Source organism: Oryctolagus cuniculus, chromosome 5 (assembly GCF_964237555.1).
Source record: "Oryctolagus cuniculus chromosome 5, mOryCun1.1, whole genome shotgun sequence".
Taxonomy (NCBI): Eukaryota; Metazoa; Chordata; class Mammalia; order Lagomorpha; family Leporidae; genus Oryctolagus; species Oryctolagus cuniculus.
In genome coordinates, this window is record NC_091436.1 from 83,171,130 (window position 1) to 83,199,066 (window position 27,937).

The 27,937-nt window shown below is 43.6% G+C and overlaps 1 protein-coding gene across 1 annotated transcript; it reads left to right on the plus strand.

The window, feature by feature from the left end:
* The first annotated feature begins 407 nt into the window (after window positions 1–407).
* Window positions 408–26,242, plus strand: UBE2J1 (ubiquitin conjugating enzyme E2 J1). The gene is made up of 8 exons (XM_002714578.5): window positions 408–753; window positions 8,748–8,821; window positions 10,059–10,190; window positions 13,488–13,572; window positions 13,837–13,942; window positions 16,741–16,870; window positions 18,313–18,432; window positions 23,507–26,242. Exons 1-8 carry the CDS (start codon window positions 723–725, stop codon window positions 23,783–23,785), a joined length of 957 nt encoding a protein of 318 aa, XP_002714624.2. The 5' UTR covers window positions 408–722; the 3' UTR covers window positions 23,786–26,242.
* Window positions 26,243–27,937: the final 1,695 nt, after the last annotated feature.

Sequence of the window (27,937 nt, forward strand, 5' to 3'; positions counted from 1 at the left end):
AACAAACCAACCCTTCTTAGTTTCCTTCTCCTCGCCCCTCCCCGCCCTCAGTGACTGGATCTGAACACAGCACCTCACAAACCCCCGCAACCCAGCGCGCGGGCAGCTTTGCGTCGCGGGCTCTGCGCCCGCTGCGAGAGCTCCAGAGAGCCGAGAGGTGCGGGCCCGCCGGCAGCTGTCGGGGTCGGGCAGCTTCCTGTGAAATCCCGCAGAAGGGCGGCCTTGGTGGGGGCTGAGGCCAGCGGACGAGGAGGAAGCCGCTGCCCGCTCTTGCAGGTTCCCGAGCGGGCTTTTCGGGGCAGGCGGCGGCCACGGAGTGACCGACCGCCACGAAGCGACTGCCACGTCAGGGCAACTTCACAAAACCCTGACGAGGGCGGGTGACGCAAGCCGGGCGGCCGCGGCGGGGTTGGGCCCGCGGCCACACGTGGAGGCTGACCTCCAGCCCGGGCCCCAGGTTCAGCGAAGCCCCGGCCGGCGCCGGCGCCTGCCCAGCCCTCAGGGAGGCGGGGGAGCAGCGGAGGAGGCGGCGCCATCGCGAAGCCCGCGCCTCGCCCGCGCCCTCACCACCCCGCCCGCAGTCCGGGCTGGGCTGGGCGGCGTCTGCGGAGGCTCCCTCGGCCGGGCCCAGTGTGCCCGAGCCGCGCTGAGACCCGGGCGGCGACCGCGGCGGCGCCGAGAGGAGGTGGCAGCGAGCCGGGAGGCCGGGCCCGCGCCCCGCCATGGAGACCCGCTACAACCTGAAGAGTCCGGGTGAGAAGGGCCAGAGGGCGGAATGACCCGGGTTTCTGGGGCCCGGCGCCGCGGTCCCCTAGCGTTGGCCGCCACTCGCGGCTCGGCTCCCGGTTTCGCGCTCTACGCGAGACCGCCGCTTGCCAGGGAGGTGCAGGCCGCAGGGCGGGGCGGCCGGGCAGACACCCGCTGCAGTCCCCGGGACCTGCCGGCGCCCGGCAGCACCAGCTTCTCCCTTTCCTCATCTTCGTTCTGGAGAGCTGGCTCATCATCCCAACCGCAGGAGCAGGTGGAAAGGTGATGTGCCGGTGGGTGGTGGCCCCTTGCGGTACCTGCAACCTGAGCACTATCCCTGCCCCTCCCTGTCGCTGCCGCCGGACTTTTATTAGCACTTTGGCTCTCACATTTTGAGGCTTTGGTGGTTTAAATATCCTGTTTGCAGCATTTGGTGTGAATAGAAGTTCAAGCAAAAGGAGACGTTTAGTAACTAAACCAGTTAACCAGGGAGCTAAAATAACCTAGTTGAGCCGTGCACTTGAGAGCTAACCATGATTTGTGCCAAAGTGGTTAAGATGATACATCTCTGTGTTCAGCCACAGAGATTTTTCTTTCCTGCATACACAGAAGCCGGCCCGACACTCCCAGCCTCCAGTTGTCTTCTGGTGGTGCCTCAGCAAGAGACAAGAAACTCCACTGTTTAGCTCTGAGTGGTAAATCCCAGGATCTTAGTGATGACTTGGCCAACTCTTGCTGCTGCTTAGTTTTTCCTTCCCCAAAAGCTGCTTCTCAGTAGGAATCAGCCAGGCTAGCGTCTTTATGCAAAGAATTGTCTACTGAGAATCTTTGATTTTAAAAAACATTTCAGCATATGCAAAAACTCTAGAAACTGATTGAATAGAGTTAGTCTGAATGCTGCCAGGCTACGAAATGTCCCTAGTCCCTAGGTGACCAAGTATGTAGAATTGGTTGTGGTATTGGGGGGGTATAGACTCCCTAAAAAAAATGTGGTGAAAGCCATGGGCTTTCCAAGAATTACATTTCCAGTGGGTTCACAACCCTCCCCCAGCTCATCTGCTAAAACCTTTTAGGGGAGTGTACGGGAGATCAGAGGGAAAGAAAAGCTTAATTTTTAAGGTTAGATGGTAGAGTGAATTATTTGGATTGTGGTAGGTTTAAATGAAACTATTTGGATGGAAACATATGGTGACTCCTTGGTCACATGGTGCCTTAAGTCTGCAGAAGTACTTAGTGGAATGTCCAGGGAGTGATGCAAACGTAGTAGTCCAGTTTGGAATTGGGAACTGGGGCGTCCCAAGAGGTTGTAGTCAGCAGACATTGCTCAGTGTTGATGGATTATTGTAACTGAGATTGGGATATTCTCCAGTATGTGACTTACTGTTAGCTGGTTGAGCTTTGGCTGACATTCTTGTAGCCATATCATGCTTTGCTTCGTCTCTTTGGTTTCATTTCTTCAAAAGTGGTACTGCTGTTCCAAAGACAAAAATAAATGAAAAAAAAGATTGTAGATGATTTGGGGAGAAGGTGAGTTAGATGAAATACAGAATATACAGAAAAATGCTGGGCGGCAGAGTGAAAGCACTTCCTGCCTTTGTTTTACTCTTGGTCCTGTAGTATTTTTAGAATCATGCCTATGTAAAAGGAAATGACTTAAAATGCCATACAGTCTAGAGAATATAACCCTTTCCTCTCTGTCTGATATGGGGTTGTCTTAGAAGTGTGGATGGGAAAGTTAAATGAAGACAGCACAGATAACTGGTTAAGGGTCTGGGTAGTGTGGAGAGTATATTTGTTCATTTCATAGCAAGAAAAACTTAAGATTTTTTTGGGAATGAACTTGTGACTGTGGGCAGAGCTCTGTGTAGGGCTGTTGCATAAGCCTCTGACTAGCCAAGCAGTGGTTGCCTCTGGATGAAGCTCCCCGATCCCTGTGTGCATCTACTCTGGGTAAGGGAGGAGGATCTTATTCGTACAAAGTAGGGAGACCTGTGTGTAAAGAACCTCCTGTGGCAGCTTTTCTCACAAGGGCCATGTGTAGCAGGTGATGGGAGCATAGGGGACTAGTGCAAAGGTATCCACTACCTCCACCAGACCCCTAGGGATTATCCTATCTGTGCCATTGGTGTCAACTGTACCTTGGTGCTGATCTTTCAAGCTTTAATGTCTAATTCTGACCCTTCTCCTAAGCTATCGAGTCATAGAATTTACTAGTGACTCAGCGTCTTCACCCAGCTTCCCCACAGATTGGGCTGGGGGGGGGGGAGGCAATGGAAAGATATAAAAACCAAACTCTGGTTTTCTCTGCTTCCCCAAACTTGCACCTCACTCTAATATTGCTATCTAGGGATTGACAGCACTCAGGCACCCATGGGAGTCATCCATGATTTCTTGGTCTACCCCCTTGCTCAGCTTCTGTCTCAAAACACATAACACAGACACACACACACACACACACACACACACAGATTCATGTGACATGCAACATTTGAGCACACAGAGACTTACTTGCATCTAGTCAGTCACTACTGCCACCAGATCGATGAAAAGAATACAAAAGTGATTAGATTACTCTTCAAATGGAAAATTCGCCAGTAGCTTCCTGACAGCTGCAGATAGTGTTCAGAGGAAACCGTGCAGCTTGGCCTGCAGGGCTGCTCATGATTTGACCCTTTGCCTGTCTCACCAGCCTCATTGCCCACCACTCTGATATTCCTTTGCATTTTAGCCATCTGTCTGTTTTGCCTGAACTACTCTGCAGATGGAATTGAGAAACGATGAGTTCCAGCTTTTCTCACTTGCGTGTGGGTCACTATTGGAACCTCTGCTTGGAATGCCTTTCCTTTAATCCTTCTGAAGTTCCTGTTAATTCTTCCAGCTTTTTTAAAGTTTGGCCTGGTCCAGCTGCCTTCGGCAGATATGGTTGTCCCTATACTTGCACATACTTGGTTAGCATCACCATTTTCTGTTGTAATTGTTCTCATGTCTTTCTCTGCTCACTGTGAGCTTACTATAGGGCATTCTTCCATCTGTAGCACTCAGATATTCTTCAGGTGCTTGTTGAATACTTTTGCCGAGTTTTCCTGAGCGGAAACATCTTAAACGTTTGCTCAAGTTCCTTCATCTTCAGAGCACAAAGAGGCAGTTGGGGATCATGACATTGGGTTCATGTTCTCAGTCTGCCTGCCTCTTCTGGTATGCTTCGGCAATTGACGGTGTCAACATATTTGCTTTCCAAGAGAAACTGATGTAGGGCAGACAGTAGCCTGTAAAGGATTCCTTTATTTCTAGCTGGCTGTTGGCTCCAAGCCCCAGTATAAGCCCAGTGAGCTTGGCTGGACATAGGAAGGCCCATAATGCTTAGGTCCATGGAGCCCAGGGCTTGTGTCCAGAGTAACCATGTGGCCTTCCAAAGAAGGAGGAACAAGGGGCCAGCGTTATGGTGAACTGGGAAAGGCCTGTGACACTGGCATCCCATATGGGTGCTGGTTTGTGTCCCAGCTGCTCCACTTCTGATCCAGCTCCTTGCTAATGGCCTGGGAAAAGCAGCAAAAGATGCCCCAAATGTTAGAGTCCCTGACACCCATGTGGGAGACTTAGACATAGCTCCTGGATCCTGGCTTCATCCTGGCCTGGCCCCGGCCATTGCAGCCATCTGAGGAGTGAACCAGCAGATGGAAGATTCTCATTCTATCCCCCTCCCTCCCTTATTCCCTTCCTCCCTCCCTCCCTCATTCCCTCCCTCTCCCTTTCCCTGTCGCTCTCTCTCTGCAACAACCCTGACTTTCAAATAAAATAAATAAATATTAAAAAAAGAAGAAGAAGGAAGAACAGGCACGTGGGTGTCCTCCTTTGCCTTCCCTGGCTCAGCTATTCTCCCCACAGTAAGCGTTCCGTGGAATAACCTTGCAAAGCATTAGGAAAGGAGCTGGAGTGGAAAAACGTCCCCTGCAGACACGTGGAGACAAGAGATGGAGTATCAGGAGTGTCAGACTGTGCCCTATCCCTGTGTGCCAGGCAGCACTTTGGACTTTGTCCCATAGCAGTGCTACTTCTTAGGTGCCAGGGAGCCATGCCTCAGCCAATTACATGTGCAGAGGTGTGGTTCTGAGCCAAAGAGATCATGGAGAAGGCCTGATATCCCAGCCCATTTTTAACCTTAATAACTGGTGACCTGGGGGAGGCGGAGGAGTGCAAAGGAAAGGAGTATTATGGGCAGAAATTATTGACTCCCATTTGACAAATGTAAACATTGAGCCATAGTGAGATTAAGTGTCTCGTTCAAGGATTTAGAGCTACAAATGTCAGAGCCAGCTTTTAGTGCAGCTTTAAGTCCAGAGGCCCTGTTCTTTTTCACTAAAGCATTCCTAACATGTTATTTCTGGAAAAAAACGAAGATTATGAAAACACTAGATATCTTACCTTCTGTTTGGCTGTGTGGTTTTAGCTCTCACACAGTATGTGCTATGTGGCCTAGGAACTAATCAACTTCTTTAGTTGTTGAGCCAATGATTCTTCATTTATAGGATTGGTACAAATACATTTTTATAGCAATCTTTGTGCTTTCATACCTATATTGAGGTACAACTATTGGGTATTTATTTGCTTCTCTCCTATTGAACTGAACTGCATGGGGATAAGGCAGAGAAAATGTGGTAACCATCAGATGAAGAGTGAAAGAAAAACAGTCTCTTTGGTATCTTTCATTGCTCATGGTAGCCAAACTTTATAACAGCTTCCATGGTTTTATATATATATATATATATATATGTATACATATATATATATGTATACATATATATATATGAGTGTGTGTGTGTGTGTGTGTGTGTGTATATTAATTGAAGAGAATGATATCTTTCTATGGCTTTAAACCGGAGGTTTTCAACCCTTGTTTCCTGGGACCCCTTCAGGAGTAAATGAACATAAAAGAACAGTCAATAGCCTGCAGACCTTTCCATGCTGACCTGTCTAACCAAAGCAACTCTGCGTTATTAATTTTTCATATTGGAGTTCTCCTTAAGCTTTTCTTTAAACAAAGGATTTTATTTTCTCATCCACCAAGTAAGTTTGAAAAACATTGCCTTTAATCAGGAAAGAGATATTTTGAAAGATGATAATAAAATTCAACTAATATTTGAGTATGCATTATGTATTAAGCCTTCGGTGAAGGAGTTATGCACCGTACTAACGGGCGTTTAAGCAAGAAGGATGGATGTTTGGTAGGTAGTTACAGATGAGATGAACTCCGGCATGTTAACGGTGCACACAGCAAGGGCCCAGCCTAGTCTGGGGCAGTGGTTTCCGAAGCTGACTGTCCATCAGAATGACTTGGAGAGCTACCCTGATCTCCACCCAGGGCTCCTCAGAGGTTTTGACTTGCCCAGATGGGACTCTAGTCACTCTTCTGAGGGAGGCTGAGGGTTCACGGAGACCTTCTTGAGAAAGCTACTTAAAGTTCTGGTTGGAACCCATCTAGAGATTCCGTCTAGATGGTGAGGTGAGGGCTGGGGGCCAGATCAGCTTTGCAGGTTGAGGCAACGCCGTGAAGGAAGGCCTGGAGTAGAAGAAAGGTGGGGTGTGTTCAGAGATCTGAACACAGCCTCATGTCCAGAACTTGGAAGGAAAGGCTGTCTGAATATACCTGTTTCTAATGCAGAGTCTACCATGCTGTTTTTTCCTCTTCCCCCTACTAGAAGCTCTTTCATAACCAAACCTCTGTATTTTAAAAATTTTATTTCAAATTATTCAAGAGACAGATATATGGAGGAACAAGAGACAGAGAACTGTCCATCTGCTGGTTCATTCTCCAAAATGCCTGCAATAGTCAGGCCTGGGCCAGGCTGAAACTAGGAGCCAGAAATATAACCTGGGAATCCCATGTGAGTGGCAGGTACTCAACTACTTGAGCCATCATCTGTTATTTTCCAGGGTGCATATTAGAAGGAATCAGGATCAGGAGCGGAGCCAGAATGTAAACCCAGGCACTCTAATATTGGATGTGGCATCCCAGGCAGCCAAATGCTTGCTCCCCAAACTGTATTTTAATTAGGGTTATAGCACTTAGTAGGAATGCAATAAATATCTGATAATCAAGTACATAAGGGGCTTAGTTCAGAGTAGGAGATGGGAAAGAATATTAGTATTTATGAGATAGGATAGAATCTTAGAAACTTATTTTTAAGACTAAGAATGCTTGATTAAAATTAAATTGTATGCCCAGAGTCCTGATACATACCAAATCGCTCTAATTATATATATGAGTGTGTGATGCTTATATGAGGGGACTTCAAAAATTTGTGAAAAGAATTAAAACGTAAAAATACAAATGTTATTTCTCAACATAAGCTTCATCAAGTTCAAGACACTTTTGTAAGTGATAACACTAGCTATTTTGTCCAGCCCCAAAGAACTGGAAGTTCTGAGAATTTAACCGTGTCAGTGCAGTCTGTTTTATATTATTAACTGAAGAAAAATAGGTGCCCTTTAAATATTGTTTTAAAAGTTGTATTTGTCTGTTCGAAAGGCAGAGCAACAGAGAGAAAGGCAGGGGGAGAGAGACAGAGAGATCTTCCATTTGCTGGTTCACTCCCCAAATGGCTGCAATAGCCAGGACTGAGCCAGGCCAAAGCCAGGAGCCTGGAACTCCATCCAGATCTCCCACATGGGTGGCAGGGGCCCAAGTACTTGGGCCACCTTCCACTGCTTTCCCAGTGGAAAATCTCCATTAGCAGGGAGATGGACTAGAAGTGGAGTAGCCAGGACTTAAATTAACTCTGATATGGGATGCTGGCATCACAAACTGTGGCTTTACTTGTTGTGCCACAGTGTCAGCCCCTAAAGATTTTCTTAAGATTAGGAAACAGGAAGAATCAGGAGGCGTGAAATCAGGACTGTAACAGGATACCTAGTGATTTCCCATTAAAATTCTTTATAAAAAGTAAATGTTATCATTCTTGTCCCTTCAGAAAAAGTCAACAACCAAAATGCCATGAGCATCCTGAAATACTGTGGCGTGACCTTTACTTTTGACTTGTGTGCTTTTATTTTGATTGGACCACATCTAGCTCTTGGTAGCCATTGCTTTGATTGTGCCTTGCCTTCAGGAAAATACTGAGAAAGTCATGTTTCATCTCCTGTAAACAATTCTTGGGAGAAATGCTTCAGGATCTTGATCCCACTTGTTAAAAATGTCCATTGACAGCTCTGCCCTTGTCTGTAGCTGATCTGGGTGCAACAGTTTTGGTGCCCATCAAGCAGGAAGTTGTTCACCTTTAATGTTTCAGTCAGAATTGTGTAAGCTGAACCAGTAGGGATGTCAGTGGCAGTGGCTGTATTTCTGCTGTTAATCATCAGTCCTTTAGGGCATGAGCAAGCGGTTTTCGCTTGCAAATTCATGTGAATGATCTGCTGCTGTGGGTGTCATCTTCAGCTCCATCTTGTTCCTCCTTAAAACAAGTCATCCATTTGTAAACTGCTGATTTCTTTGGGGACATTGGCCCCCTACATTTTTTAAAAGCATCACTGATTTCACCATTCTCCCATCAAGCTTCATCATAGATTGGAGCATGAAATCCATTTTATTGATACAGACATTTTAATAAGATAGACTCACACTACTTGCATTCTCCATGTCTAAGTTTCCTGATATGGAAAGTGGGGATCAATAGCACCTATCTAGTAATGTTTTGAGGACTGAATTAATATGGCACTTAGATAAATGCCACCACATAGGAAGCAGATATGAGTACTTATTGAAGTGGTATCTTCCTTATATACCTAAATTAGTATATAACTCTCTAAAGGATGCCATCTTTTAGTGCCCAGCTACCACTTGTTATTATATTAGCCCCGGTTGAACCTGTGCTATATGCTCAGTATGTATATGAACTACATATTCTCCTTTGTAGCAGCTTTTTCTCTAGGCTTGTTAGTTTCTCGTACTTAATTGCTCAGAAAAGTGTATTTTAAATGTCTCTATTTTATGAATTTTATTTTAGCTGTTAAACGATTAATGAAAGAAGCAGCGGAATTAAAAGATCCAACAGATCATTACCATGCGCAGCCTTTAGAGGTTAGTTTCTATCTCCATACTTTTCATACAAATTTTTAAGACTTTAATATTTAAAACAAACTCTTAAAAATTGCTTTTTCATTGCTTTGAGCCATTACAGATGTGTTTAACATAGTTTACTGATAAAGTTTATTCCCTGTGGTTCATGAGTATTTTATTAGTCATTCATTTTAGAAGGAGCAGATTCTGGTCTCTTGACAAGTGGGTCTCAGATGCTAAGTTGGTGTTAGGTCTTGAGTATGAGCTGGTGGGGGGCGTGGTGGTGGGTGTGGAACTTGGAAACTTCAGTCCCATGACGGGTCTCTGTAGCCACCCTGGGCTTTTTGTACAAATGTCTCTACCTTTTTTCAGTCTTCTCATTTATAAAAGGAGAACAGTTAAAGCTGGTTTTATAGTTATAGTTATAGTTATAGTTAGAAAATAATGTAAGAGTGTTATGTACAAGTATTTTGCAACTGAAAAGTGCTTGGTAACTATAAGCTGACATTAATAGCAAATGTGCTAATGTTACTGACCATTTATAAATAAGCTCATAAGCCTTTTTAAAAGATACTGTTTAAAGGCTTACTTAATCCAAATTTATGGTTATCATTTCATTGTATGATAATTGGTATTCTTTCAAGGACTTATTTCCAGTTAATTAAATCAATCTGATTTGTGAATATGTAACAATACTCAGCTTTTTAATTTGAATAGCAGAGATAGAAAGGGATAGACAGAGCTCTTCCATCCACTAGTTTACTTCCCAAATGCACAACAGATGGTGCTAGGCCAGGCCGAAGCCAGGAACCTGGAACTCATTCCAGGTCTCTCTTGTGAATGGGAGGGACTCAACTATTTGAGTCATTACCACTGCCTTTGAGGGTACACATTAGCAGGAAGCTGGAGTCAGAAGTGCAGCTGAAACTTGAACCCAGGTACTTGGACATGGGGTGCAAGCGTCCCAAGTGGCATATTAACCACTGTGCCAAATGCCTGCCCCTTGGAAATTTTTTTATGTATTTGCTTGAGAAAGTTATTAGCTCTTACGGCACATGAAAACTAGATTAAGTAGCTTTTATTTTCAGTTTTTATTTATTTATAACTTTCATCCTTGAGACATTTTGTATATTAGAAACTGTCCATCAATAACAAAACATTAAATTTTTCTTACCCAATATTTCTAATATTCATATTGATAAAAATGGTGCAGCTTTTTAATGTTACTGATTCCTTGTGGCCTGTTGTTTTGGTTCAGGATAACCTGTTTGAATGGCACTTCACAGTCAGAGGGCCTCCAGATTCTGATTTTGACGGAGGAGTTTATCATGGACGAATAGTACTGCCACCAGAGTATCCCATGAAACCGCCTAGCATTATTCTCCTCACGGTAAGAATTCTTGGCTATTTGGAACACTTATGGCTTACCTCTTTTTGCTGGCTGCAAAGTATAGTGAGGGCATGTGTTTTTATCAAGAAGGAAAGTAAAACATAATAATTTTGCTTGTGTGGTCCGGACCCTGGGACAGCAATTTGCCCTCCCAAAATAATGTCTAGGAAGCTGATGCATCTGGGATATGCTAATGATACTAACGAATGGGTCAATGTCCTAGCACGGGTGTTAGGAGTCTGTGAATTAAGGGGTGCACAGAGCCGGGCACAGCACATGATGCCACAAAGAGTCATGTTGTCATACTTTGTAGTGACATCATCTCCGTGTGCTTCCCATCTTCCCCACATTCTTTCCTTCAGTTTCTTCATCTCCACAGTGACAGTAATGATACCTACCTGGCTTGATGTGGGAGGACAAGTGTAATTTCTTATGGGTAGCTTGTAGGATGGGACCAGGTTCAGTGTCCTCAATAAATGGTAGCCAGCCATATTTCTTCTTCTTCTTTTTTTTTTTTTTAAGATTTATTTATTTACTTGAAAGTCAGAGTTACACAGAGAGAAAAGGAGAGGCACAGAGAGAGAGAGAGAGGTCTTCCATACGTTGGTTCACTGCCCAGTTGGCCACAATGGCTGGAGCTGTGCCAATCCAAAGCCAGGAGCCAGAAACAACTTCTGGGTCTTCCACATGGGTGCAGGGGCTCAAGGACTTGGGCCATCTTCTCCTGCTTTCCCAGGCCATAGCAGAGAGCTGGATCAGAAGTGGAACATCTGGGACTCGAACCAGCGCCCATATGGGATACTGGCACTGCAGGTGTTGGTTTTACCCACTATGCCACAGTACTGGCCCCAAGCCAGCCATATTTCTGTCTCAGATTTTCTTCCCATCTTTACAGATGTTATCTTCATGTGAAGGAAAGCTGTTGATCCAGTTTCTCTCTCTCTCTCTTTTTTTTTTTTTTAAATATTTATTCATTTATTTGAAAGTCAGAGTTACATAGAGAAAGGAGAGGCAGAGAGGTCCTCCATCTGCTGGTCCACTCCCCAATTGGCCGCAATGGCCGGAGCTGCGCCGATCTGAATCCAGGAGCCAGGAGCCAGGAGCTTCTTCTGGGTCTCCCATGCGGGTGCAGGGGCTCAAGGACTTGGGCCATCTACTGCTTTCCCAGGCCACAGCAGAGAGCTGGATCGGAAGTGGAGCAGCTGGGACTTGAACCAGCGCCCATAAGGGATGCCAGCACTTCAGGCCAGGCGCACCGGCCCCAATCTAGTTTCTCTTGTTAAACATTCCTTCCTTCTTTTCCTTTAAACTATATTTTGTTAATTCTTCCCTAAGCTTCCAAAACATAACAAAATACAAGAACTTTTCTGGAAAAAACAAAAACAAAAACAAAACCCTTTCTGAATCTTTCCACTTTTAAGCTGTCCCTGTTTTCTCTTGGTAACCTCAGTGACCTCTTACTGTGATTTGGCCTGTTGTAGTCTGACTTCCACCGCAAGCACAGTTGAAACAAGCTTACTGCTCCGGGGTCAGGCCACTCTAAGAAATCCCACTGCTTCCTCTCAGTCTCATGTTCTGTCTAAGTTAAACATCTGACTTGAGGCAGCCAAAGGGAAGCAAAATGTATTCAGAAGTACTAGATCAAGGGGCCAGCACTGTGGCATAGCGGGTAAAGCTACTGCCTGCAGTGCCAGTATCCCATATGGGCACTGGTTCAAGTTCCAGCTGCTCCACTTTCAATGTAGCTCTCTGCTATGGCCTGGGAAAGCCGTGGAAGGTGGCCCAAATCCTTGGGCCCCTGCACCTGTGTGGGAGATGCAGAAGCAGATCTTGGCTTCGGATTGGCACAGCTCCAGCTGTTTTGGCCATCTGGGGAGTGAACCAGCGGATGGAAGATCTCTCTCTCCCTCTGTTTCTTCCTCTCTATAACTCTGCCTTTCAAAGAAATAAATAAATCTTTAAAAAAAAAAAGTACCAGATCAAGGCTCCTTTTTGCCTAGATTTGGCATACTGGAAAGAGCATCATTTTAGAGTCTTCCATTGCAGCACAGATTACATAATACCTATGAAATTCTATTTTGTCATATATCAAAAGGAATGTTGTATATATAATATATATTGTAGTAAAAGGTATGTATAATCACACTTATTCTAAAGTTCCCGGCATACTAGAAGATGCTTCACAAGCATTTAATGATAATGAGAATTGTTAATGTGGGCAAAAAGGCTGGCTCAGGGTCTCAGAGGACCCTACTGCATCAGGAATCACTTTAGTTGCTGGATCATGCAGAGAGCCAGGTAGCGTGATACAAGGGGCTGGTGCATGGGGAAACTTGGTGGTGATGGGGAGGTAGCAGCACCTGTTTACCAATAAGTAGGGCAATATCTCAATGATCTCAATGGTTAGACCAGTGGTATGGTCATATTGAACACATTGGCTGAGAATCAACCCCGCCCTTGCAGTACTCAGTGTTGGGTACTCTCTGGTTCATTTCCTTTCTTCCAGAAAGTCTTCTCCAACTTTCATTGAACAAATATTTATTAAATGTAGGTCCTTACTAGGTCCTGTGGGTGCAGCAGTGACTAGGTCAGTCTCTAGGTCAGTACCCAGATGGTACTTATATTCTAACTTCATGCCTCTCTTCCTTCGTTTTTTCCCCCTAAAATATTTCACAAGTCCAGACTTCAGCTGCTTTCTCCTATTTCTATAAGATTCTTTCAGCGGTCACTGGTGACATCAGTGTACCTACACTGCTACCTGACTGCTGGACAGCATCAGTAGCTTTCCTAGCGAGATGGCAGGTCCATGTCCAAAACTGAAATCTTTACCTCGGATCTTCATCTTGTTAAATGGCGTCATCCTTCTGAAAGTCACTTCTGTCTCAAAGCCTTTGTCTCCACGCCCTTCCCTACCAGTATCTAGTCAGTTGACATGAAGTCCTTCAATTTTATCTCAGTCTCTTTCATGTCTTCTCAAGCTCCTTAACTGAGCCCAGCTCTGTACTGGGCACAGGGTAGCACCTCAGTGAATGTTCATATGTTAATTAGGTTCCAGATATACATACAGCTCAGTTTTAGAAAGGTGCTGTAACACTTAAAATCTACTTTTATTATTAAGTGTCCAACAAATATGGTTTGGGGATCTAAGAGGATACAATATGTGCACCCCTAGGGTTAAATTCTTTTAAAAATTCTCTTTATTACATATATAAGCCTATAAAATATGTTTATATTTAGAAAGTATAGAACACTAAACACACGCATGTCATTTTTGTAAATGCTTTATTTATTGCCAAGGCTAATGGACGATTTGAAGTGGGCAAGAAAATCTGTTTGAGCATCTCAGGACATCATCCTGAAACCTGGCAGCCTTCGTGGAGCAGTAAGTGTTCACTTACAGGGAGTTGAAGTCTCGTGTGACTTCAGTCGGCGCATAGTAATAATGAGACTGAAGCTGTTTGAGATACATACTTTGATGTTTTCAAGTATGTAATAAAAATGCTCTCATGTGTCTGGATTTCTGCCACCATGTTAATACACTGTCCCTGCTTGTACCCCTTCTATGAAAGCCTTTAACTGTTTTTCTAGAGTATACTTACTTCCTTTTGCAAAACAGCTTAAACTGATGTTTTCATTTTCATTTCAGTAAGGACAGCATTATTAGCCATCATTGGGTTTATGCCAACAAAGGGAGAGGGAGCCATAGGTTCTCTAGACTACACACCTGAGGAAAGAAGAGCACTTGCCAAAAAGTAAGTTTTACATTTCACTCTTTGATAAAGTCTGGTCACTCTTCGTGGTAATGGCTATTTGGAGATGGGTTCTCTCTCTTATCTTGCAACTCCGTCTGGGTTGTTTTGGCTACAAGATTAGATCTTCACTTACTACTAATTTCCTTGAGGTGATAAAGATCTAATGAATTGATTTCATGCTATCTAGTTATTGAAAAGTGATAGTATTTCCCTAAGGTTTATTTTCCTAACATGGGATACATATTCTCCTAGAATATAGTATTGGTCATTTGTCTTCACTTGGACAGAATTACAGATAGTAGAAAAACAGAGCAATTATTTGTATGGTGTATTCCACAAGATTAAAAACTCCTTGAGGACAGGGAGTAGATCCACATAACTGGCTTCTCTATTCAGTCTGACTAATAGCAAGTGCTCCATAAACAATCTAGAATAAAGCAAGGAGATTTTATTAAGTTGTGATTGTCCAGTGCTGTTGACATCTCCACTTTTTCCAGGGGCTTTTTGGTCTGTGTAACCATGATTAGTCATTTAGTTCAAAGTATCCTCTGCTTTTAATAGTGGTGAGGGCTAATTCTTTTCTTTCTTTCTTTCTTTCTTTTTTTTTTTTTTTTTTTTTTGTAAGACTTAACTTCTTTATTTGAAAGGCAGAATGACAGAGAGATCTTCTATCCACTGGATCAGTACCCAAATACCTGCCTCAGCTGAGGCTGGGCCAGGCCGAAACCAGGAACTCTGTCTAGGTCTCCCTGTGGGCGGCAGGGGCCAAGTACTTGGGCCATCACCCACTGCCTCCCAGTGCCATTAGCAGGAAGCCAGATTGAAAGTGCAGAATAGCTGGGATTTGAACTGGCACTCCAATGAGGGATGTGGGTGTTCTAAGCAGCAGCTTAGCCAGATGTGCCAAAACACCCCATTAAAGGCCTTTTTTTTATTTTATTTTTTTAAGGTTTTTATTTATTTATTTGACAGGTAGAATCAGAGAGAGAGAGAGAGAGAGAGAGAGAGAGAAAAAGGTCTTCCTTCCATTGGTTCACTCCCTAAATGGCCGCAATGGCCAGAGCTGCGCCGGTCCAAAGCCAGGAGCCAGGTGCTTCTTCCTGGTCTCCTACACAGGTGCAGGGGCCCAAGTACCTGGGCCATCCTCCACTCCTTTCCCAGACCACAGCAGAGAGCTGGACTGGAAGAGGAGCAACAGGGACTAGAACTGGCACCCATATGGAATGCCGACGCCACAGGCGGAGGATTAGCCAAGTGAGCCACGGCGCCGGCCCCCTTGAAAAGCAGAGTTGTATATATATAGAGAGAGAGGGAGTGACAGAGAGAGATCTTCCATCTGCTGGTTTACTCCCCAAGTGACCGCAATGGCCCGGGCTGGGCCAGGCTGAAGCCAGGAGCTTCTTCCAGGTCTTTCACATGGGTGGTGGATCCCAAGCATTAGGGCCATCCTCTGCTGCTTTCCCAGGCTCATTAACAGAGAGCTGGCTCGGAAGTAGGGCAGCTGGTATGTGAACAGACGCCCATATAGGATGCCCGCCTTGCAAGTGGCGGCTTTACCTGCTATGCCACAGCACCAGCTCTGAGGCCTTTTTAAAAAATGATTTTGTTTTACCCATGGTAGCATACTATCTTTGTAGAAAGACTAATACAGTTAAACACTCTCCTTTAAACTTCCCTGACTTCTCAGTTAAAAGCGAGTACATTTTAAAGGCAAATAATTTGTATACAACAGATTCTTAAAGGAATATAAACAGCAATGCTGCCTCTGGTGAAATAAAAAATACTTATCAATAAATACTAAGTTAATGTTTTTATGTAGATTTTGTTTTTACAATGCTATTTCATAAATTTAAATAGTACATTCTTCAAGATCCAAGGCTTTTGAATCAGATTTTAGTATACGTACCAAAAAATAAGTTTTTTGAAAAGTTCTATAACAATAATCCTCAAGTTTTTCAGAATAGTTTTAAATTTACAAAATAAAAATTGTGAAGTAGTACAGAGTTCCCATATACCCTATACCTAGTTTCCCCTATGGCTAACAGCTTATATTAGTATATTTGTCACAATCTATCCCTATTAACATCTCATATATTTGTCCCAATTAATGAGGCACAGACAATATATATTTCTACATATTTACTTTCATTCATTCAAATCTTTACAGCACTCTGGTGAGCTATAGGGAAAGTTTGGTTATACCTGGAATAGGAAAATGGAAAAACATATCTTAGGAAATGGCCTATTTAATAGGCTTATCTTAATAAAATATAGTGATAGATTTGGTCTTTGGGTTTTCCATAGCTTCTCCCAAATCTTCCAATTTGAGTGCTTTCCAGATGAGTAGGATTTTTGAGTTTTTTTCCTTAGGAATATCTTCAAATTCAATTTTTAATTGGATTATTTACTGCTTTATATGTTTTTCCTAAAAAGATAACTTGAGCTTTATAATGTACTTTTCACAGACTTAGAATAGACCTGTCATACATGATCTTGAGGACAGTCTAATAGAGAATGTATATATTTTGTTGTATAAATTTAAAGCTTAATCCTCCTTAGATACTTGAGAAAAAAATTGAATACCTGAATGCTTTTTTGTGTGCCAGCTTAACTTACATACTTGTGTCAGAACTATAATTACTGTTTTAATTGTCTAATTTATAGCATATAGATAAATGTAATGTAGGATTGTCCAATGTTCCTTTCTTTTATTCTTCAGTATTTGAGTATCTCAATGAAAGTGAATTAACTTATTCAACTATTTGATTTATAGTCATCAAAAAATTATTTCCTACCAGATCACAGGATTTCTGTTGTGAAGGGTGTGGCTCTGCCATGAAGGATGTCCTGTTGCCTTTAAAATCTGGAAGCGATTCAAGCCAGGCTGATCAAGAAGCCAAGGAGCTGGCTAGACAGATCAGTTTTAAGGTATATAAATTCTTAAATAAATTCTAATTATCTGGCTCTTTTGTTCACTACTGAATTGTGGATGGAAATGAAAGCAATAAACTTCTATTACAATAGTCTTAAAATGTTGTCGTTACATAACTCAAAGGCATAGTGTTTAACACTTGGGCTCTGACTTCAAATTCTAATTTTGATGTTTGTTAATATATGACAGCAGATATACTGCTTAATCACTTTGTGCCTTTTTCTAATATGCAGATATTAATGATACATATTTTACGGGATTGTTGTGAGGATTAGAGTTAATACATGTATTTCCTTTGGAACCGTCCCTGGTACTTAATAACGTCTAGTTACTGGATCCATTGTGGCATGGTGGGTCCAGCCTCTACTTGGGACAGCTGTATTTCATATCAGAGTGCCAGTTCAAGGCCTGGCTACTCCACTTCTGAACCAGCTTCCTGACAATGCATCCTGGGAGACAGATGGTGGCCCAGCCACATAGGAGACCCCAATGGAGCTCCAGCCTCCTGGGTTGGGCCTGGCCTGGGCCTGTTCTGGGCCTGGCTGTTGCAACCATTTGGGGAGTAAACCAGTAGATGGAAGATTTCCCTCTCTCTGTCACTCTTTCAAGTAAATGAAAATAAGTAAACTTAAAAAACATTCTCTTAAAATAAATTGTAGCTATTACTATAGAAATAGAGATAAGAAATAAGAAGAGAATAATAATCAGATTCATCTGCAGGTTAGTTATTAGATATGTACAGTCTTTTCTAAAATCTGAAAAATTCTGATGGATGAAACGCATCTGGCCCCATGAGTTTCCATGTCCGAGGAATCCTCAGAAGGAACAAGGTAGTCACAGTTATTGAGCACCTCCTCTTCCAAGCACTGCAGTAAAATGGAAGGGCGAACTTCTCCCAAGAACAGGACCTGGAAGGGCCGGCAGGATGCAGAGAAGTGGACGAGAGGCAAGGAGACAGAATTTTGTTTAATGCAGTTTGATCTTTTAGTGGTGCTAAATAAATTCCAGAATAATGTGTGGCTACTTAAAGTATTAAAATACTGCCTAAAGTCAGTGTTTGAGGAAATTGTATGCAGAAAAGAATGCAAAGGAGATATACCAAAATATTCATAGTATTTCTTATTTTAAGATAGCTTCACATCAGTTCATGTCTGCCTTTGCCTAAACATTACACAAAAGCTTTGGTTTTCAGAGCTTTTTAGAACGGTAGCTTGTGACCCAGGGTATTGGTTTGTTCCCTCATCAAGGACAGCTCCTTGAGAACCAGGATTGTGTGTGCCTCATCCCGTAATAACTAACACAGTGCCAGACACACCAGTGCTCAGTTCTTAACTGCTAGGCAGTGGATATTAAACCAGCGATCAAGCTAAATCCAAGACAGAAGATTGAGTTGGTGTGTGCTCTTGTAATACTGCTCTCGGGTGTGTGTTGTTCACAGGCAGAAGTCAACTCAGCAGGCAAGACTCTCGCTGAGGCAGACCTGAACCACTCGTTTTCATTAAATGATTTACAAGATGATAGACCTACAACATTCCAGGGTGCTACAGCCAGCACGTCGGTATGGCTTTTGTTTTCAAATGTTATGTGTGTGTTTATACTGTCATCGCTGTGTGGAATAGGAGGAGAAGACTCCTAGATCAAATATTTGGAACAGCTGGATTCTGACCCAGCTGTCTGTCTAATGAGTTAATTACATTGAGCAAGTTATGCATGCTTTCTAGGCCTCAGGTTTTTGTTAAATGGGATAGAACTAAACAAGTTTTTAAGTCCTGCTGTCCCTCTATAATTCTGTAATTTCTCTGAAAAGTTAGTTTTAGCACAGTGTAAGACTCAGAATGAAACAAGATACATACATGTTAGCCACTTTCTAAGTAGACACTATGTTGGGCAAGTTTGTTAAACTGCAATGAGACACTCACTTAACCAACTATCGGCCTCAAACTTGCTCTAATACAGTAGCTGCCTGCCACATGGAGCTATCTAAATTGAAACTTAAATTAATCAAAATTAAATAAAAAATGCAGTTCTTCAGTTACCCCAGCCACATTTCAAGTGCTACAGAGACACCTGTAACACATAGGTGCCGTGCTGGACAGTGTAGACACAGAACCTTGCTGTCATTGTAAAGGGCTTTTGGACAATGCAGCCTTGTCCAGATGGCACATGTAGGGTCTAGTGAATAACTGTCGGAAGAATCAGTGAATGCTGCAGGTGGTGTCAGTTGTACCCTGACCTGTTAAAAAATAAGTGGTGGGCCCAGGTGGTCGGAAAGACTGATTAAAAGATATTACTGGATCAGTGCTAATAATTAGGACTATGGTGAAAAACAATGACTGTTCTTTTTCTCTGTAAAAAATTAACTGTCTTTTGGTACCATTGGTTATGTAGGCACATCTTTTATTTTTTTTAAATCCTTTCTTCAGTTTATAGATTACTTTAAGGGGCAAGTAAATTAACCAGGTGCTGGGCCAATACAGCCTGTCTTTTGTGGGGGTGTCCCTTACTAAAGAGTGCGCTCAGTGGTCTTGAGTGGTTTCTCCTGTGGACACAGGGAGCTAGGCGTGGTGGGGGAGCAGAAGGCCCGGAGATAACAGATGGAGGCGTGAGAAAAACGTGTAGGTGGGCGAGAGTAAACCATGTTTACATGATCCCAGTGTCATCGTATGAATCGTAGAGGGACATAATGAGTTAATTATAAAGTTAGAATGTTTAGAGCCGGCGCCGTGGCTCAATAGGCTAATCCTCCACCTTGCGGCGCCGGCACACCGGGTTCTAGTCCCGGTTGGGGCGCCGGATTCTGTCCCGGTTGCCCCTCTTCCAGGCCAGCTCTCTGCTATGGCCAGGGAGTGCAGTGGAGGATGGCCCAGGTGCTTGGGCCCTGCACCCCATGGGAGACCAGGAAAAGCACCTGGATCCTGGCTCCTGCCATCGGATCAGCGCGGTGCGCCGGCTGCAGCGGCGGCCATTGGAGGGTGATCCAACGGCAAAGGAAGACCTTTCTCTCTCTGTCTCTCTCTCTCACTGTCCACTCTGCCTGTCAAAAAAAAAAAAAAAAAAAAAAAAAAAAAGTTAGAATGTTTGAGCTTGAAATATTAAAACTTCTGGATTACTTTTCGTCTCCAGTATTCTAATCATTTTTACTATTTTATGTTTTTTTAAAATAGCACAATTCTGTTAGAAAGAAGGTGGTTATCTTGTTTCAGCTATTAGCACAGGTACTTGTGATATAGTAAATCTTTTATGTATTTTAAATCTGTGTCAGGTCCTCTTGTTATATATTCTGGTTATACCTAGTCCAGTTGCAGTTTTCGTTGTAATCGTTCATAGTCTGTCTCATGTCCCAGAATGTAAGCTCTCCGGGCGTCCTGGTTTACTTTCCACTTCCCTGCCGTATCCCAAGTATCTTGCATAGTGCCTTGCATATAGTAAGCAGTCAGTATGTATTTGTCGTTTGATTGTTTTGGTACTTTTAAAAAATGCTAAGAAAAGGGCTGCTGTTGTGCAGCAGGTTAAGCTGCTTCCTCTGATGCCAGCATCCCATATCGGGTCATCCCATATCAGGGTACCGGGTTAGGTTCTGGCTGCCCTGCTTCCAGTCCAGCTCCTGCTAATGTGTCTGGGAAAGCAGCAGCAGCAGCAGATGGCCCAAAAACCTCAGGTTCCTGCTGCCCACATGGGAGACCAGGATGGAGTTTCAGGCTCCTGGCTTTGGCCTGGCCCAGCCTTGGCTGTTTCAGCCATTTGGGGAGTGAGCCAGTAGATAGAAGATCTCTCTATGTCACTCTGCCTTTCAAATAAATAAAATAAATCTTTTTTAAAAATTGCATTAAGGGGCCAGCTCTGTGGCATAGTGAGTAAAGCCGCTGCCTTCAGTGCTGGCATCCCGTATGAGCGCCAGTTCGAGTCCTGGCTGCTCCACTTCCAATCTCGCTCTCTGCTATGGCCTGGGAAGCAGTAGAAGATGGCCCAAGTCCTTGGGTCCCTGCACCCGTGTGGGAGACCTGAAAGAAGCTCATGGCTTCAGATCTGCTTAGCTCTGGCCTTTGCAGCCACTTGGGGAGTGAGCCAGCGGATGGAAGGCTTCTCTCTCTCTCTCTGCCTCTGCCTCTCTGTAACTCTGCCTCTCAAATAAATAAATAAATCTTTTAAAAAATCTGCATTAAAAATACTAGGAAAATAGGGGCCGGCGCCGCGGCTCACTAGGCTAATCCTCCACCTAGCGGCGCCGGCACACCGGGTTCTAGTCCCGGTCGGGGCGCTGGATTCTGTCCCGGTTGCCCCTCTTCCAGGCCAGCTCTCTGCTGTGGCCAGGGAGTGCAGTGGAGGATGGCCCAAGTGCTTGGGCCCTGCACCCCATGGGAGACCAGGAAAAGCACCTGGCTCCTGGCTCCTGCCATCGGATCAGCGCGGTGCGCCGGCCGCAGCGCGCTGGCCACGGCGGCCATTGGAGGGTGAACCAATGGCAAAGGAAGACCTTTCTCTCTGTCTCTCTCTCTCCCTGTCCACTCTGCCTGTCAAAAAAAAAAAAAAAAAACAACAACAACAACAACAACAAAAAAACAAAAAAAAACTAGGAAAATAGGTAAAGAAATTAAGAAGTTTACATTAGACTGTACAAACAGTGTTACTATTAGGCTAGTATCTTCCTTTTTATTTTAACTTATGCAAGACTTGGAATTCTTTTTCATAGATACAGTTAATTGAGACCAGTTTATGTCAAAATACCAAAAAACAATACATTATCTACAATTATAAGTTAAATTTTTAATTTGCTATACATATAAACTCAGATTAATAATTTGACCACTAGGGAAGTGACTGAAGCTTTGTTTTGGCTGCGGGTGACTGCCTTACTTGCAAGTGTGATATTAATTCACTGAGGTGTTACGCATCAAATCCCAGATCAGCTCTGCATATTTTTTTTTAGCCTGGAAGGGAGAGATTGCCAGGAGTCTAAATACAGAAGATAACATCAGACCATCTGTTGCTTTTTCATGCAGATTTTTTGCTATGGGAAAATACCGACAGTTTTATGTTCTTCTGGTACATCAGATTGAGATTCTGAATAAATCACTCCATTTTATATTAAAAAGCAAACAAAACTCCCTCATAGATGCTGGTTATTCTAGAAAAAGTGATTTATATTACTAAGGACTTAACTATGATTATGAGTATCTTAAGTAGGAAAAATTGTAGACAAGGTACTTAATAAGTGATACCATCCAGGCCGGCGCCGCGGCTCACTAGGCTAATCCTCCACCTTGCGGTGCCGGCACACCGGGTTCTAGTCCCGGTCGGGGTGCCGGATTCTGTCCCGGTTGCCCCTCTTCCAGGCCAGCTCTCTGCTGTGGCCAGGGAGTGCAGTGGAGGATGGCCCAAGTGCTTGGGCCCTGCACCCCATGGGAGACCAGGATAAGTACCTGGCTCCTGGCTCCTGCCATCGGATCAGCGTGGTGCGCCAGCTGTAGCGTGCTGGCCGCGACGGCCATTGGAGGGTGAACCAACGGCAAAGGAAGACCTTTCTCTCTGTCTCTCTCTCTCACTGTCCACTCTGCCTGTAAAAAAATAAATAAATAAATAAATAAGTGATACCATCCAAAAGGCATCTAAAACATAGGAACCTAATTAAAATGTAATATCTGTATAATACTTAAGTGTATGTGCTATGCCATCTACAGTCAATGTTTTAAGGGATTGTTTCCCTGACTATATTAATTGAAAAGCTGTCCTAGATGAGGTTGCAACTATTTTTGAACCTAAACGAGATGCCTCCCAGAAAGATACACTAATAGCAACAAATGAATAATACTAATAAACAGCTGTATATCCTAAGCACTTTTTATCATTATCCCATTTAGTCACAAGTGCCAAATTGGATATTATCTTCATTGTACAGAGATACCACATCTTGATATTGGCTGGCCAGAAATTGAAGTGGTAGAAAGCAGTTGTCATTTGGTGCTTTGAGGAGGCAACCAGTGTGCCAGATAGAGGGTACATTCAGTCACACGTGACTGCCTCCAAACTTCTGAGCATATTCCCAAGGAACTCTGACAGCACAGAATATGCAGTACTAAGACAAGGACACTTGTGAACTTGTGCTCCGGTCCTGCAGCAGCGACTGTGACGAAGGGTAAGCCTGGTCTGAGCACCACAGCGAATCTTCACAGCAGCAGTGCTGGGAAGAGTTGTGATTTCGGGGTGCTGCCTGGGCTCTGCTGTTCTGGTCGGAAGCATGTTGACATGGTAGGAGAATGTTGGAAGAAGACGAGTCACTGTTTTGCCATTTGAAAGTGGAAATGAAACTGCTTCCTCCCTCGAATCTCCTGGAAAAAGGGAAGTGCTCCATGTGTAACCGACGCTGCTGGAGAGCAGAAAGCCACGCATGGAGAGCCTGGGAAGCCCTTCCTCGTCGTGCTTGTCGTGCTTGTCGCTGGCAGGCTCCTCCTCTGCCTCCATGACGTGGGAGTACTCCCTCCTCCTCAGGAAGGAGGGCGTCTCAGGCCGCTCTTGGTAGTTTTGCCCCGAGTTGTACTTGGTACTTAAGATTCTGCTGTATTCTTGAGTAGGCAACAATATATACACAAGCTGTCTTTGCCAATTTCCAACAAAATTTCTTCGCATTTTCCTAGCTTGGAGTCCAGAATCCCTCGGCAGCATCCTTTGAACAACCTACCCCGCCTGCAGCTAAGAATACCTCCATGAGCCCTCGACAGCGCAGGGCCCAGCAGCAGAGTCAGAGCAGGCCATCCGCTTCCCCAGACGCCACGCCAGGCCCGCAGCCCAGAGACAACCACACTGATCACGGCGGATCGGCTGTTCTGATCGTCATCCTGACTTTGGCATTGGCCGCTCTTATATTCCGACGAATATATCTGGCCAATGAGTACATATTTGACTTTGAGTTATAATATTGTTTTGTGACTTAAGAGCTGTGACTCACTCAACTGCTTCATTAAACATTCTGCATTGGGTATATCTCAGAATTGTTTACAAAAAGATTATTTTGTATTCACCCTTCATTCCTTTTTTGATCTTTATAAATTCATCACAGTGTGGCTAGACATTCAGACCGTGTCCGGCAGCGGGTCCCACTTAGTTCTCGGGGCTGGAAGTCGGCGGTCCTCGGCTCACTGGCTGATCTGCTTGCCAGGGAGATAATTTTTTTCTCATGCTTCAGCTGCTTTTTATGCAGGACTTTTTTCTGTGTAGCCCGGTGACATTTTGGGCTAGAAGAGGGTGTTAAGTTCCCATGAGTGCTAGCAGTTACTCAATAGTATTTATTGGGTGCTGTGTTTCTACTTATGGAGAATGACACGGGGCAGAAGAGCTGAAAAGGAAGAGCAGAACTCCTCAAGCAGCTTCCTTAAAATGTCGAGAGCTCCCATTCTGTGAGTTTATGTCCTAACCATTCTTCACCGAGATGAGGTCACATCTTTCTATTGGAGATTACTTGAAGAGGAAGTGCTTTGTAACGGCTTTGATATGCTGTTCCCCTGCTGTCCCCAGTGCACACCAAACTAGAGACAGAAAACAGTCTTCAAGGAAGATCTTTAAGGAAAAAAGGGTCCAAGCCAGGGAATTGTTTGATTTTTCTTCTCCAAGTAAAGTGGGAAGATCTTAAGGTTTGAATGTTTGTTCTGCTTTGAATTGTATATCTTTTGAGATGTATTATATGCCTAGCATTGAAATCACTATAAATTTAATTATTTCAGGAATATGCATAATGTGGAAATATTTCATGCACCATTTTAGTTGAAAAGCTCAGGGCTCAAGTAACCGTGACAGAATTAGGAGAACCTTTACTTAGAATTGTCCACCTAATCGAAGCCCAAGGAAGAATTTCTGGTGGAAAAATCAAGATATAACTTGTGCCAGCCAGCTCCACCAACCCTCGTAGATATTTTTATCATTGTAACGCCTGGTGAGACCCATACAATCACAGGAGATGCTGCCTCCAGTGTGTTCAGTTAGCAACGCTGAGGGCATCTGGAAGTTCTTGATGAGGATTTCAGTTTTAAATGTAAGCAGTCCCCAGCTTTCAAATAGGTGATGCTCTGAAAGTGCATCAGAAGTTCATGTGTTTTTCCAACTCAAACAATGTAGCTGTCCTTCAGCTTCTAGAGCAGTCCACATAAGATAGCCCATGTGGATCTTGGATAGTTGTGGGGAGGGCATTCATAAAGTCCTTACGTGGTTTTGAGTAACTGAAATTATGGGCAATATAAAAAATTATTAAATCATTTTAAAGGCAAATTTAATTTTTACTCCTGGGACTTTTAATCTGTTAACTATGAGGCACAATTCCTGTTTTCATTTGACAGCCAATTTTTCCTTATGTCTGCATCTAAAATAAGAACTTACTGTATACTGTGATATAATACAGAGTTGTCTTAAATTTTCATAGATTAGCATTTAAAGTTGCTTATAGATTATCTCTGTCATATCTGTAACTGAAGTTGGTAGAGGCTAAAAAAAATCCCAAGGACTTTATGAAGACCTCGCATGTCATGAAAATTTTGTCATCATTTTATAACTTTATTGTGTTGAGAAAATGCATTCTGAGCTCTTGATTTGGAACACAAGATAAAAGAAATGTTAGTTCAGAGGTCAGTGGTCTGCTAGCAAGAGGTCCGTGACCCACTGGGAATACCAGGTAGCAGCGGCATCTCAGCGTTTGCTGGGCTCAGAACAGGCTGGCTTCTGCTGCCTCCCTCTCAGCCTCTTGCCAGCCCCTGGGTCTGCGCGGTCGGTCGCGCTGCGTGTTTCCATGGCGTGCACTTACATGGTAAAATCGAGCACTGTGCAGATCCCTCTCATTGGCTTCTTGTCCCTCACCTGTCAACTAACCAGCAACTTGCTTGGTTGTGCTGGGACATAGTGACGGCTGATACATACATCTGAAAGGGGCACACTTCACTCTCTTCTTTTCAGGTCACCTGTGCTCCCTAAAAATCCTTAAATTGATCCCCCATTGTGGGCAAAGTTGGTCTTTGGGAGCCTTCTTAGTGAAACCCCACTGCAGGGTCTCTTCAGAAAACGATTATTTTTAAAGGCCTACCCCATCCCCATAACTAGCATGAGACCAAAATCGAGTGTATAATCTGGTTTACACAGCGCCAAGGTGTAGGATTTCTTCACCCCCCAGTTTTCAGATTTTGGAAACCCAAGCCTTTTTCTTTGACCAACATAACACATGACCGCATATCAAGGTAATTAAAATAGCATGCTTGAAAAAAAAATCTGTTTCACCTGTAACTTTCTAAACCAATGAACCTTTCAAGTTTCTGTAATGTGGGGCTTTTATGTAGCACTTTACATTTCCATGCTGCTTATTGTTTTATTCTGAAATAAATAAATTCCATCAAGATTGTCAACTAATTTTTTTTAAAAACTTAATTATTTATTGTTTCGACTATGGAAACTTCCTATTTCAGTAAAATAAGAACTCATCAGTTTTTGGCTATGAATCAACTTTCTGGAATCATCAGAATTGGCAAATAAGTAAACCTCACACATTTGGACTTAGAGCTAAAGCTTAGGCTATTGAAATGCTGAAAAAACAATATTGTTTTATTACTTGCAAGTAAGCATATTAAGTGAATGCATTTAATGAACCTGACTTTGACCAAGAGCAACATGCACATTAACGTCAGTACGGTGAGTACCCGCGTGGGAGGCCATGCACAGCTCCAAAGCCTGGGGAATGCCACCTGGACAGGCGCCTTCAGAGCTAGTTTGAGCTGCTCGGCAAAACCAGTGACGACTATTCATAACCTGTTCTGGGCCAACAGTTGCATTTCTTCGTGTCTTACCTCCTGCACATTTTACCTCCTTTAATCTCTCCCGCACTTTTCCACTTCTTTTCATGCTCTCTACCTGGTGCTCTCATTAGCCATTCTCTCCTGAAGTAGTGCTGTCAACTTCTTCAACAGTTTCCAGTTTTCCCCTGTTCCTCCCACTGTAGCCAGTCTTCTCCATTACACAGATCTGATCCCTTCTCTCCTACTGCCCTTAAGATAGACCCAGACCCTTAAGGTAGGACACAGTGTTGTAAGTGGTCAGTCTTTCCGTAATCTGACCTCAACAGACGCTTCTGGGACTCCCACACCTCTGAATTTGAACCACCAGGCTTGAATCTTTGACCCGAGAGAAATCAGCAAGTTAAAGTTACACATTCATTGTCTCACACTATGTACAAAAATTAAAATGGATCAAAAATCTATGTGTGGCCAGCGCCACGGCTCACTAGGCTAATCCTCTACTTGCGGTGCTGGCACCCCGGGTTCTAGTCCTGGTCGGGGGCGCCGGATTCTGTCCCGGTTGCCCCTCTTCCAGGCCAGCTCTCTGCTGTGGCCCGGGAGCGCAGTGGAGGATGGCCCAAGTGCTTGCGCCATGTACCTGCATGGGAGACCAGGAGGAAGCACCTGGCTCCTGGCTTTTGATCGGTGCAGCGTGCTGGACGTAGCGGCCATTTAGGGGGTGAACCAACAGAAGGAAGACCTTCCTCTATGTCTCTCTCACTGTCTAACACTGCCTGTCAAAAAAAAAAAATATGTGTAAAAGCTGAAACTGTAAGAATTGTAGAAGAAAGCATAGTCAATCTTTGTGATGATGGGTTAAGCAGTGGTTTCTTAGACATATGAGCAAATATATATCATATATATTTTACTCTCATGTACATATAATATCATTAAAATATGCATGTGTTCCAAAGAACACCATCAAGAAAGTGAAATCTCATAATGGAAAAGTGTATTTGCAGTTCACACATCTGATAAGGGACTAGTATCAAGAATATCTAAAAAAACTTATAATTTGAGAATAAACCTAAGAGTAACCTGATCTTAAAGTGACAAAAGTTTTGAATAGGCATTCCTACAAAGAAGATTACAAATGGCCTCTAAGCATCTGAAAAGATGCTCAACAGCATTAGTTACTAGGGCAATGCACATCAAAATTAGAGTGTGATACCACTTCACACTCCAAAGGATGGCTAGAATGAATAAGTCAAATGGTAAGTATTGATGGGAAATGAATGCTCATACATTGCTGGTGGGAAT

Bases quoted from the DNA above. Each gene is read 5' to 3' on its own strand.
- UBE2J1 (XM_002714578.5), top strand. From the start codon at position 723: ATGGAGACCCGCTACAACCTGAAGAGTCCGG. The intron at 13,573-13,836 runs GTAAGTGTTCAC...TTTTCATTTCAG, and splicing joins CTGGCAGCCTTCGTGGAGCA to TAAGGACAGCATTATTAGCC. The intron at 18,433-23,506 runs GTATGGCTTTTG...GCATTTTCCTAG, and splicing joins GTGCTACAGCCAGCACGTCG to CTTGGAGTCCAGAATCCCTC.